The following is a 14,048-nucleotide window of genomic DNA, read 5'->3' as shown; positions in this document are numbered from 1 at the left end:
CAATATGTTGATTCCCTCATCTAACTGCATGGACAATTTCAATAATTAGCAAAACGTTTTTCACAATAGAAGGATATGTATTCATATGCTCATCCCAAGAAACTAATGCTATGCCACTCACCGACAGTTACACGCATAAGTACACACGAGGAACAGAGAGTTGGACAGAATAGTGTGCAGTTACAAGTTTAGTGAGTAATTCATAACCCAAGAGATTGGCCTGACCTAGAAAAGCCCCTGTTGCTTGGGGAGTGGGCGGTGGGGGGCGGTGTTGTGGTTGCCTGGGCATTTATCAAAATGCTATTCAAGTCAGCAAATGGCTTTGAGGAGATCTGAGGAATTGAGTCCTTACATCCACAAAGGAGGTTGTTGTCCTTAGAATACAGTGGGGCTAGATTTGCATTCAGGGAAGGATATACAATAGGAGCAAAAGGAGCTGTTGCCCCGAATGTCCTCAACATTGTCTCCAGGCCTCGTGAAGTCTCATGGCATCAGGTCAAACAAAGCCAAAAGGCAAGGAAACCTTGTGTGAATAACCATCTAACATCCCCACATCAGCTGATTAAGCAGGACTCCTCCATGTTGAACAACAATTGGAAGAAGACTAAAAGCAGTAATAGCAGAAATAAACTCTGAATGGGAAACTTCAACGATTGCCACCTGGAGGAGCTCAGTATTTTCAACACTGAACGAGCTAGTTGAGGTCTTAGAAACATAGCTATTAGATTGTATCTATGGCAGGTGATGGGGAAAACAACAAGAGGAAAACCTACTTGACATTGTCCTCACCAATCCGCCAATCATTTAGTTCCAATTTTACTGAATTCGAATTTCACTGTCAAATACATGTCTTCAGAGCATTAGCCTGGGTTACTAATAGTCCAGAGACATTGCCACTATGTCAACAACACTCACATTTATAAAAAGGGGAGTCACAACTCAGCAAGATTCCTTTGGAAGAACCTTCCAAATCCATGGCCTCTAATGCCTAGAAGATGACGTCAGTAGATAAATGGAAACAAGTAGGGTAGATACAAGAGAACCAATAACTATAATACATTTGGATTTCAAAAAGGTGTTGCACAGGGTGCTGCACATAAATGTACCACATAAGGTAAGAATTCATGGTGTTGGGAATAACATGTTAGACAGTCCTTTATCTATGCTAATAAATAGATGTAGGTTGAAAGAGGATATTTTCAAGAAGTTACTCTGTAACCAGTGGCGATTCACAGGGTCAGAACTGGAGGTGCAATTATTTACAATATATGACTGGGATGACAGAAGTGAATAGTTGGCGAGCAAGTTTGACTGAAACACAAAAGTCATACTGAGAGATATAACAAGAAGTTAAGTGAATGGGCAAAAACTTGGCAGATGGAACATAATGTGGAAAAATGTTGCAGGAAGAATAGAAGAGCTGAACAGTATTTAAATGAAGTGAGACAGTAGCACAGAGGGATTAGAGAATCCTTGTACATGAATTCAAGATACTAATCGCCAAGTGCAGCAGGTAATGGAAAAGGCTAATGGAATGTTGGTCTTTATTTAAAAGGTAATGGCATATAAAAATAGGGAGGTTTTGTGAAAACTACACAAGGTATTAGTCAGACCACACCTGGAACACTCTGAATAGTTTTGGGTCCCTTATCTAAAAGGGAAGATATATTGTATTGAAGGAAATCTGGAGAAGATTCACTGGGTTATCCTGGGCATGTTGGGGATTTTCTGATGGAGAGGTTGAGATTGTACTTGGAGTTCAGAAGAATGAAAGGATACTTTATTGATATGAACACAATTCTGAGGGGGCTTGACAGGGTAAATATGCAGAGGTTATTTCCTTTTGGAGGAGTGTCCAGGACAGAGGACGGAATATTGTGTAAGGGGTCACTCACCTAAGGCAGAGAGACGGAAGATCTTTTTTCTCTCCAAGGGTGGTGACTCTGTGAAATTCTTTGGTGTAGAGGGCTATCATTGATTAGTTTAAAAGTTCAGATGGAATTTTAATCAATGGAGAAAATCGTGGGTTATAGGGATAAATTGAAAAATGAAGTTGAGGATTATTAAAATCAGCCATGGATGTCATTGAATAGCAGAGCAGACTTGATGGCTGGAATGGTCTACTTCTGCTCCAATGTCTTATGGACAGTTCTCTCAAAGTAACAGAACACCCTGATTTGGACCTACATTGCTGTTCCTTCACTGTCATGGATCAAATTCCTACAACTCCCTTCCTGAAAGCATGGTGGGTGTCCCTACATCCCAAGGATTGAAGTGGTCTAAGAAAGGACCTCACCACTAACTTCTCCAGGGCAATTAGTGATGGGCAATAAATGCAGGTATAGCCCATGACCACAACACCAGGATAATTGTTTTAATAAAAAAACTTCTGCTCCATTTTACTGTTACTATGTAGACTCCGAAGCATTTCCACTGTAGCACTATACTTAGTATTTTTCGCATCGAGAGGTCATCCACCCCACTGTCTCCACCCCCCCATCACATCAATACACTTCATCAACAATCACCAATACATCTCAAACCTCACATCAAAAATTATTCCCAGATAGTGTCATAGAAAGAATCCTAAAAGCATTATCGTTGCTGAAAGCTGGGTGAATGGCTCTTTAAATATGCTACATTGCAAGTTTTATCTTCATGCTATTGTTTGCAGTCTGAACAGCAAAGTAGCTGTCTCTACATTCGTCGACCAAATTTGGAATGCTGGAATCATATCATCCAATGGTGCTATGTGATGTCAAGTTATTGTCCATTCAAAGTTTTCCAGCCTATGCATTGGATACACGTGTACCCTTCTTTTCATAGAAATGTGGCATGGGCTGCTGGGAAAGCAACTGGCTGCTCGGAGCTGACAAATGCAGTGTCACCTTAATGTGGCAATACCGTGCCATCTGTCCTCACAAAAGCCATGTAATAGCCACTCTAATGTATGTCTGTGGCAGGGAAATGTTTTAAGGGTGCGGACAAGCAGGGTTACATTATTTGGATACTGCATCACTTATGTACACCCTGTCATGGATCCAGTAATAGAATGACTGCTCAGTTATGTCACACTACCAAAAAAAAAGATAATTCACTCCATTAGTCTCCTCCCAAACATTTGAGGTAAATGAGTCATCAAAATTCCATTGAGAGCCACCTACTCATTCCTGTTCAGTTTTAGTTCCGCCAGATCCATTTTGACTCCAGCTTTGACCCAAACAAGGAGGCAAGAGCTGAATTCTGGGAAATTAGGGTAGCTGCCTACAACCTTCTGGCATCATTGTCCCTGATATAACCTTCAGACAAGTCAAAAGTGATCAAAATCTTCCTTGTCAAAGAAAAAAACAATTGAGAGTACTAGAATCAATCATTGCAGCTCCTGGACATTGCTCCTGGACAAGCATCTTCAACCTCAATTCATGATATGATATTCTCTCCCTCGCAAATCAGGAATGAAACTGTTCTCTGGTCACACTATTCTATTCACAATTCCTTCTATACGGAAACAGCCCGTGCCAGGCTACAACAGATCTAATAAGTGACAAGTCATTGTCATGCCAGTTATGAACCATCTCGATCAAGAAATAACACAATTGCCTGGTAAGTGTCAGTGATGCCACTAAAGGTCCCACACCCACCCCAAATCAACATCTTGGGGAATACCAATGGCCAGAAATGGGGCTAAAGATATAAACAATATTGTTAAAACAGACCCACAGAATCTAGGTGCTCTATTTTGAACATTTCAAGTATGGACCCAATCATTATCCTCTCTCCAAAGCATCATCTTCATTTGAAAGATGGGATATTTTATAGCTAGTAACAAATACACAGACTTATGCAAATGTAGAACTTCCTGCCATAGTGGTTGAAGCAGGAGGGCTGGGTTTGGCGTATAGAGTCATACAGTCATAGAGATGTATAGCATGGATACAAACCAGTCAGTCCAACTTATCCGTGTCGACCAGATATCCCAACCCAATCTAGTCCCACCTGCCAGCACCCGGCCCATATCCGTCCAAACCGTTCCTATTCATGTACCCATCCAGATGCCTTTTAAATGGTGCAATTGTACTAGCTTCCACTACTTCTTCTGGTAGTCCATTCCATACACATACCACTCTCTGCGTGAAAAAGTTGCCCCTTAGGTCTCTTTTATATCTTCGTCCTCTCACCCTTAACCTATGTCCTCTAGTTCTAGACTCCCCCATCTTAGAGAAGAGACTTTGTCTATTTATCCAATCCAAGCCCTTCATGAATTCATAAACCTCTGTAAGGTCACCCCTCATCTCCAATGCTCCAGGGATAACAGCCCTGCCCTATTCAACCTCTCCCTATCTCTCAAATCCTCCAATCCTGACAACATCCTTGTAAATCTTTTCTGAACCCTTTCAAGTTTCACAACATCTTTCTGATAGGAAGGAGACCAGAACTGCATACAATATTGCAACAGTGGCCTAACCAATGTCCTGGACAGCTGCAACATAACCTCCCAACTCCTGTACTCAATACTCTAACCAATAAAGGAAAGTGATCAATCACCTTCTTCACTATCCTATGCATATGTGAAGGAATAAAAGAAAAACGGAAGTGAAGCTCAAGATGTAGGAATTAGCATGCAAAGACGATCGGATGGAGTACTGTATAAACACCAATATAAAGCAGTATCATCAGATTTCCTGTAATTCTGCATCTGATCAGATGCAGCTAAAGTAAAGTTAAGCAGCTGAACGCCATCCAAAGGCAGGACACAACAATCAATCAGCACCATTGCCGCTAGATCAACATCAACCTCTACCCACCCCCATCTGCATTACTGCGATTGTAAAATACACTATTTTGAGGATGTACTTCAAAGTTCCTCTTTATTTTCATTCACAGGATGTGGGCATCACTGGCTGGGCCAGCATATATTGCCCAAACCTAATTACCCAGAGGGCAGATGAGTCAAACACATTGCTCTGGGTCTGGAGTAACACGTAGGCCAGACCAGGTAAGGACGGCAGTTTCCTTCCCTAAAGGACATTATTGAACCAGACGGGATTTTCCGACAATCGGTGGTGGACACACAGCCAATATTAGACTCACAATTCCACATTTTTAAACTGTTTTCAAATACTCCCTTCTGCCGTGGCGGGTTTTGAAACCAGGCTCCCAGAACATAACTAGATTAACCATCCATCAAAAATATCACCTGGCCAACAGCCTCCCATCACTTCTAATATCTCTACCACAGTGGGGATACTATCATCTCAAAGTCCTAATCCATCTGACATGCATGTAGGCCATCATTCTGTCACAATCAATATCCTCAAATTCCCTCCATAATATCATAATTTCAGAACCATTTCAGCAAGAGCTGCAGCACATCAAGATAGCAGCTCACTCACTACTGCCATCTCACAGCAACAGTACACAAATATGTACATGCCACCACGTGCAATGTGTATCTCCCAATTAAATTTTCAGTTATAGTGGCAATAGGTGAATGGAATGGAATCAGGATTCCTAATGATGATTGCTATTAAGTAACACATGTTGGCACAGCACATTTAAACAATGATATGTTTCCATATAAGTGATAAATTTTCTTTCCTTCCCTTCGTGTATGGTTGAATATATTATTACTAAAGATCAGATGGTGCCTGGCATCCTCAAAAACTCAATACCAGCAGCAAGGTATAATGGTGAAGGATAAGATGGATGATAAAGTCAGTCAAGCAGAAAAAGAAAAAAAGCTCTTCCTTCAAAAGCTCTTCCTTCTTAAAATTAATTCTAAAGTTCCAATATCTTTAAATTAATAAAGCCCCAGTGCTGTTCATAACTTCTCAGATGCTTCTGCAGTTTAACAGCATCACTTGCCATAAATGTTCTTTGTTTTAAATGTAACCAGGAACAGGAGTTAAGCAATGATTAAGATGTACATAAACACTCAACAATCACTCCATCAAATGAATGCCTCACTCACCAGAATTTTGTTGCCCTGAGTTCTCACGGATGCTCCAAACCATTGATAGGATTTAAATTCCAGCAGATCATCCGGGCTTAGAAATCTATTACCTGAGGGGACACATACGATTTTTAGAATATTTAAAATTATTTTGCATGATACTGAAATTCAAAATTCTCTCCATGTTTATGAACTTTACAGATACTCTAAAAGGACAACTTTACATTCAAGGATGTCAGGACTTATTTCATTCCAGAAGATGTGCCGCTCACCACAACCTAAACATCATGAGGCACATCACAGAGACATTGCAAAAGAGGTAAAATGACAGGTTTCGAACCAAAGCTACATTCTAATGACTAAGGAAGAAAGTATGCTACAGAAAGAGAGGGCAGGTGAAAAAACTTACGGAGGGAATTTCCAAACACTGATTGAAATGATTGATAACACTGCCATCAATGGTGGAACGATTGAAAATGGAGATGCTCAAAAAGCTGAACTTGGAGGACTACAAGAATTTTGGAGGGTTGGAGGAGATTACAGAATTATGTGGGGCGCACTCTATGGAGGGATTTGCAAATAAGAATTAGAATTTAAAAAAACAAGAGTATAATTTAACCAAGAACAATTGGAGGTCAGCAAGTATGAAGATTTGATGCATTTTAGGACATAAAGTCATAGAGATGTACAGCACGGAAACAGATCCTTCGGTCCAACTCGTCCATGCCAACCAGATATCCCAACCCAATCTAGTCCACCTGCCAGCATCTGGCCCATATCCCTTCTAACCCTTCGTATTTATATACCCATCCTAATGCCTTTTAAATGTTGCAATTGTACTCGCCTCTACCACTTCCTCTGGCAGTTCAATCCCTACAAGTACCACCCTCTGCCTCTTAGGTCACTTCTATATCTTTCCTCTCTCACCCTAAACCTATGCACTCTAGTTCTGGACTCCCTGACCCCAGGGAAAAGACCTTGTCTATTTATCCTATCCATGCCCCTCATGATTTTGTAAACCTCTATAAGGTCACCCCTCAGCCTCCAATGCTCCAGGGAAAACAGCCCCAGCCTATTCAGCCTCTCCCTATAGCTCAAATCCTCCAACCCTGGCAACATCCTTATAGATCTTGTCTGAACCTTTCAAGTTTCACAACATCTTTCTGATAGGAAGGAGACCAGAACTGCACGCAATATTCCAACAGTGGCCTAACCAGTGTCCTGTACAGCCGCAACATGACCTCCCAACTCCTGTACTCAATATTCTGACCAATAAAGGAAAGCATACCAAACACCTTCTTCACTATTCTATCTACCTGCGACTCCACATTCAAGGAGCTATGAACCTGCACTCCAAGGTCTCTTTGTTCAGCAACACTTCCTACCATTAAGTGTATAAGTCCTGCTAAGGTTTGCTTTCCCAAAATGCAACATCCCATATTTATCTAAATTAAACTCCATTGGCCACTTCTCAGCCCATTGGTCCATCTGATCAAGATCCCATTGTAATCTGAGGTAACCTTCTTTGCTGTCCACTACACCTCCAATTTTGGTGTCATCTGCAAACTTACTAACTATACCTCTTATACTCACATCAAAATCATTTAAATAAATGACGAAAAGTAGTGAACCCAGCACCGATCCTTGTGGCACTCCACTGGTCACAGGCGTCCAGTACGAAAAACAACCCTCCACCACCACCCCCTGTCTTCTGCCTTTGAGCCAGTTCTATATTCAAATGGCTAGTTCTCCCTGTATTCCATGAGATCTAACCTTGCTAAACAGTCTTGTTGAAATTTTTGGATGATCTCAAGTTTATGGAGGTTGAACAGGAAAGACTCAGCAGGTGTACATGACAACAGCCAAGTCTAGGGATTGTAAAGGCATTTTTAGCAGAATAATTGAGGCAAGGGCAGAGAAAACTATGTCATGAATTTCAAAATAAGTGGTCTGAAGAGACCATATAGAGGCATGATTGAATGTTCATCTCAGGATCAAATATGACACTAGGTTGCAAACAGTTTGGCTCATTCTCATAAATTTGCCAAGGAGAGAGATGGATGCAGAGCTTGGATCTTCCCAATATGTGAATGGATGAAACCCTTACTTCTCTTGTCCAGTACTAAATGTCAGAAAGGCAGTCTCACAATTCAGAGAAAGAAGGGATGGGTGGGTAATATAAAGCTGGCAACTTTCAGCATCTATGTGGAAATATGCTGATGTATTTTTAGATGATGTCATTCAGGAGGATGTAGACAAGGAATAGGAGGGGTTTAAGGATAGGTCCTTGGAGAGACCACGAGAGGTAATGATGCAGAAGCAGAACAAGAAGTCATTACAGCTGGCTTGCTGGCTATGACTGGATAGTTAAGGATGGAACCAGGCCAATACAGTCCCTCCCAGCTGCACAATAGTTGAGGGAGTTGTTGGAAGAGGATGGAGTGACTAATTGTGCCAAAGACGATAGGTAGGTCAAAATGGACAAGGAGTGATAGTTTAAATCTGTCCAATGTTAAACCATTGTTACTATTTTAAACATGTCTCAAAAGAGAGCCAATGCTATTCATGGTTCATTCAGACAGCTCAAGAGCCTATTCTCAATACCCCATAAAAACATCCTTACAGTCACCTGGGGCAAAGCATGTAATTCAACGTAGCATATTTCAATCCAAGCTGTCTCAGTATAATCTTGAAACCAACTGGAACTAAAATGCTTGTAATACATTTCAAGTGAAATGACTTAGCAATAACTTTGCTAGTAGAATGTTAAAATTTAGATTTCTCACCTGGTTCTTGTGAGAAAAAATAGAAAACATAAATTGGCAAAAAGTAATAAATGAATTTTAATATCCTACATTAAAATGTAAAGGCCAAGGTGCATACAAAAAGGCCGCTGTTTAGAACTTAGGCAACCACATCAAGGCACAGCTTTGTATCACTATTTTGTGTGAATGATACTACTATCCTCTGGATTATAACGGGTGATTGAAGTAGCAATGAAAAGTACGAATCCAAAAACATTAAATACAATCATGATATTAAACTTGAAAAGTTAGTAATACAGCAAAGAAAATTCCAGTGTTCAGCAAACATTTTAAAATCAGTCATTTTGTTGCTATTACTGAATGTTCAATCGAGATCCATACATAAAGCAATGCTTAATAGCCTTCAATAACAGGATGACATCATGAAGCAATCAAACCTCAATTCATAACTTTCAAATGGCCTGTCAGTTTGACATTGGCTGCCAAAGATGAACAATTCTTGGCATGATGTGAAGCTGTCAAAACCATAGTATTTTGATGCTTCCTGGTTTGACAAACGACTTACATGACTATTTTAAACTCCTCCCAAAATAGTATATTGTACTTACAATCCTCATCACTAATGTTCACTGCAATTGTTTTACAGATCACAAAACTTAAAGATTTATAGTGCCAAGCTATCAAAAAATTCCAGTGTAACACCAAAATTACTATTTTGTAATGATTTGTGATAGTGAATGTTGGAATCCTATTTAATCCAATTTTCACATATCCCAACTTCCCACAACAACTGCTGCATAGCAATATCAAATGAGAACCCCAGTCAGCGTTCATTATGAGTGAAGGAGAAAGCAGAGCATTGGTAGCACTGCCATCAAGTTCTAACTGAAATCAGAAACATAAACAGAAGTTGCTGAACAAGTTCTGCAGATCTGGCAATGTCTGTGGAGCGAGATCGTAACTAACATTTCAGGTCCTATGACCCTTCCTCAGAATTGATAGTAGCTAGGAAAATATTGGTTTGCACGCAGAAGAGGGGGTGGAGGGACGGGGTAAGGAGTAAATGATAGAGGGGATAAGAGCCCAAAAAGAGAAAATAGTGGTTAGACAGACAATGGAGTGGATAACAATCTGGCTAGGAAGGTGAATAGGTATTAAGGCAGACTGTTAATGGCTAACAATTGGTAGTGTGTAATGGCAGACTATGTAATAACATGGCCTGGTGTGTGTGGTGGGAGGGTAGGCCATGGGGGGGGTGGGGGGGGAGTTCAGGCCCTAAAGTTATTGAACTTGATATTGAGTCCGGAGGGCTGCAGGGTCCACAAGCAAAGAAAAGCTGTTAACAGACTTGGAATCTAATGTGGAATACTTCTGGACTCTGTGGTTGTCCTTTGCCCTGATAAAATCACTGAGCCTCTTAGTAAATGAAGATTGTGTTTTTGAGCATTTGATTAAATAGATGAAGCATCTGTTTGTGAACACTGAGTCTTATTAAAGTTCCCCTCTTTCTTTGATGGATTTGTGCCAAGTTATTTAAGGTGTAATTGCTTCATGTGAGATGTTTTGAATTTTCTTCTAGATGTGTAATCAGTAATTCTACTTGTAGAAAATGAGTCCTTGGTTATGCAATAAAAAGATTTCGTACTTTTCACCTCTGATATAAGGCTCTAGTCTGCACAGAAACTTCCTGGAATTTTTTTCAGCCAATTGGTACTTTTATAACATTAAGAATGCTTGAGCAGTACAATCACTGGAACAATTTCATGGATCTTATGAATTATGGAGAAGTTCTTTCATCAGCACTAAAGTTAGTCACATTACACAGTTAAAGCTTCAATACTTGTGGCCTCCAGAATCATGCGCACAATAAACTAAGAGTTGTACAGACTATTTCTTGCTGTCCTAAGGATCTTAAGCTGCAACCAACAATTAAAACTTCCATTTCTTCCACAGAGAGACATGGCATGCCAGCATTCTCTGGATTATGAATAATATCAAGAAGTTAATAACTGTCAGGATCATGCAGACATAAATCTAACACGAGGTAGCATCTCAGGTTGATTAACTTATTTCAATTCTGAAGAATGGAAATTGACCTGAAATAGAGCTTTAGTTCTCTACATAAGCATTGACCAGCTGAGTATCTGTAAAATACTCTGCTTTTATTTCAGATTTCCAGCATTTACAGTTATTTTAGTTGTGCACAGATATTGTGGTTCCAGATTGTGTTTCAAAGGAAATTCCCAAAAGAATCCAAGACATGTCAAAATTCTGTAAGCTTTAAAATGTTATTTCATCATCATGGTGCATCATCTGAAAGGCATATGCACAATGGTCATTCAGTATTTAATAGGTTGATTCAAAGTATGTGCTCAGCAAGAATATTACTGCCTGTCTTCTACTGGCAAAAGTTCTCTCTTCTCCCAAAATTATATCTTCAGCATTATCAGCATTTCAATCTTGGAGTTCTGAAACTCTGGTTAAGTCACATGCTTAAGAGGTCTGATTAATGTGGACCCTTGGTTATAATTAGCCTGCAGAAGAGATTCTCTTGAGATACTCTCAAACAGAATTCAAGACACAACAGGTACTGAAAGTAAATCAAACATTCTTTTCTACATTGTCTGGGCTTGCTCGAATCTGTTCGGTCAATGGAAACCACAATCAATCTCAGAGCACAAGTTCTTCTAGGATTTTTTAAAACTCAGCAATATTTAAGTATGGATTATATCTTTTGTACTCTAGCTTTATTGTTCTCTGTTGTAATCCCCATTGATGAGCAAATTTACCAAACAACTCCAAATAACATAATTTCCAACAGGTTTCCACTTCTTGTAACATTTACTTTAACTCAAGTGAGACCAACAGGCAAATGACATTCAAATAAAGCAAATATCACATTAAACAGTCAATACAAAGATACATCTTAATGCAAGCATAAGCCCAGCCTGCACTCTCCACACAAGTGTGGCCCCAGGTCTAATTGCACACACTTCTGACTCGACCTTTGGCACTTTGTCATTCAAAAAATTCAGGCCTTGACTCTCATTCACTGGCAGAGGCAAGACATAAAAAATTCCCCCTACACTACCAATGGCTTTCTTTGAGGATTACTTCTTGATTTTTGGAAACTAATGTTCCTTTCACTTGTTCCATTATTAGGTCATTCAATCATACTGCGACATTACTTTCTGCACTTGCGATTAAATATAGGATATTTGGACTTGTGCAAAAATTATATTCGAAGAATTTATCAATATCCTCAATAATGATCAATCCCATTAAAATCAATGCCTCTTTATATAAGGAAAGCATTGATTTCATGGATAGCATTGTCTTTTGCCATTTTAGATACTATCATAAGTCAAAGAGTGTTTTTCAAAATAATTGATACACATCTACACAAATATCTGTTACCTTAAACATACGGGCTTCAGGTTGGTCAGGTCACAGTACCGCATTTCATCCCATGGAAACCGACAGTTGAGATGTACAGCATGGAAACAGACCCTTCGGTCCAACCCGTCCACGCCGACCAGATATCCCAACCCAATCTAGTCCCACCTGCCAGCACCCGGCCCATATATCTCCAAACCCTTCCTGTTCATATATCCATCCAAATGCCTCTTTAATGTTGCAATTGTACTAGCCTCCACCACTTCCTCTGGCAGCTCATTCCATAGGCGTAACCACCCTCTGCGTGAAAACGTTGCCCCTTAGGTCTCTTTTATTTCTTTCCCCTCTCACCCTAAACCTATGCCCTCTAGTTCTAGACTCCCCGATCCCAGGGAAAAGACTTTGTCTATTTATCCTATCCATGCCCCTCATAATCTTGCAAACCTCTATAAGGTCTTACTATCTCTTTTACTGCACCTCAGAACGCAAACACAAAGTTAAATTTAACAATTAGCAGCCTTCATGGCAATAAGATCCACTACAATCTTCCCCACAGAAGCTCATTTGAGCATTTGTTGGCTTAAGTTCAAGATATACATTCACTGATACTTCAGTGATTTCAATTGCTTTTGTTCCTAATTAACCCACCCAACCACCCCGTGGCTCAACACTTTAACTCTCCCTCCCACTCCACCGAGGACATGCAGGTCCTTGGACTCCTCCACCGGCAGAACATCATAACATGACGGCTGGAGGAGGAGCGCCTCATCTTCCGCCTGGGAACCCTCCAACCACAAGGGATGAACTCAGATTTCTCCAGTTTCCTCATTTCCCCTCCCCCCACTTTGTCTCAGTCGGTTCCCTCAACTCAGCACCACCCTCCTAACCTGCAATCCTCTTCCTGACCTCTCCGCCCCCACCCCACTCCGGCCTATCATCCTCACCTTGACCTCCTTCCACCTATCACATCTCCATCGCCCCTCCCCCAAGTCCCTCCTCCCTCCCTTTTATCTTAGCCTGCTTGGCACACTCTCCTCATTCCTGATGAAGGGCTTATGCCCAAAACGTCGAATTTCCTATTCCTTGGATGCTGCCTAACCTGCTGTGCTTTATCCAGCAACACATTTTCAATTTGTTCCTAATTAGCTGAGTCTTACTTTGTTGGTAGGTTTGAGACTCTCTCTTTCCAACTCACCTTACAACCTCCTTCTCCCTTCCAAGTCCCCCTGTATCCTCCCAATCTTCCCTAGTCTCCCACTAGCAGCCTTGCAGCCATTCCCATCTTCTGCAAAACTCTTAAAGCATCCCCCATCTCCCCACCCAAGGTGTCATCAACAGTGCTACCAAGCAGTACTTCATCAGTTACACCCAGTTTCGGTTCCGCCATTATATAACGAAGTCACCTAACTTCATTATAGTCTTGGTTCAAACATGGATAAAAAAGCTGAATTCCAGAATTGAGGTGACAATGACAACCATTGACACAAAGGGCACATTCAACCGAGCGTGGCACCAAGAAGCTCCAGTAAAACTGGACTCAATGAGTATCTGGGGCAAACACTCACTGGTTGGAGTCATACATGGCACAAATAAAGATGGTTATGGTGAATCGAAGTCAGTCATCTCAGCTCCAGTACATGTGCAGGAGTTCATCAGGGTAGTGTTCTAGGCCTCACCATCTTCAGCTGCTTCACCTCTGACCTTTCCTTCAACAAAGTCAGAATTGGGGATATTTGCAGATGAATGCACAATGTTCAATTGTCTCATTTGTAACTCAGATACTGAAGCAGTCCATGTTCAAATGTAACAAGATCTAGACAATATCCAGGCTTGGACTGACAAATACTAAATGACTTTTGCGCCACATAAATGCCAGGAAATTGCTATTGTCAATAAGACACTACCTAACCACATCCCTTCACATTCAATGGAAT

At 40.7% G+C, this 14,048-nt stretch overlaps 1 protein-coding gene across 1 annotated transcript in view; it reads right to left on the bottom strand.

Moving 5' to 3' along the window:
• itgav (integrin, alpha V) overlaps positions 1 to 14,048 on the bottom strand; it is a 134,813-nt gene that overhangs the window by 80,800 nt on the left and 39,965 nt on the right. Inside the window, exon 3 of the mRNA XM_060827351.1 lies at positions 5,972 to 6,063. Coding sequence (XP_060683334.1) covers positions 5,972 to 6,063 — 92 coding nt within the window. The remainder of the gene's footprint in view (positions 1 to 5,971; positions 6,064 to 14,048) is intronic.

The sequence above is a fragment of the Hemiscyllium ocellatum genome, chromosome 7 (assembly GCF_020745735.1).
Source record: "Hemiscyllium ocellatum isolate sHemOce1 chromosome 7, sHemOce1.pat.X.cur, whole genome shotgun sequence".
In the NCBI taxonomy this organism is placed as follows: domain Eukaryota; kingdom Metazoa; phylum Chordata; class Chondrichthyes; order Orectolobiformes; family Hemiscylliidae; genus Hemiscyllium; species Hemiscyllium ocellatum.
This window is presented reverse-complemented; position numbering and strand designations above follow the sequence as displayed.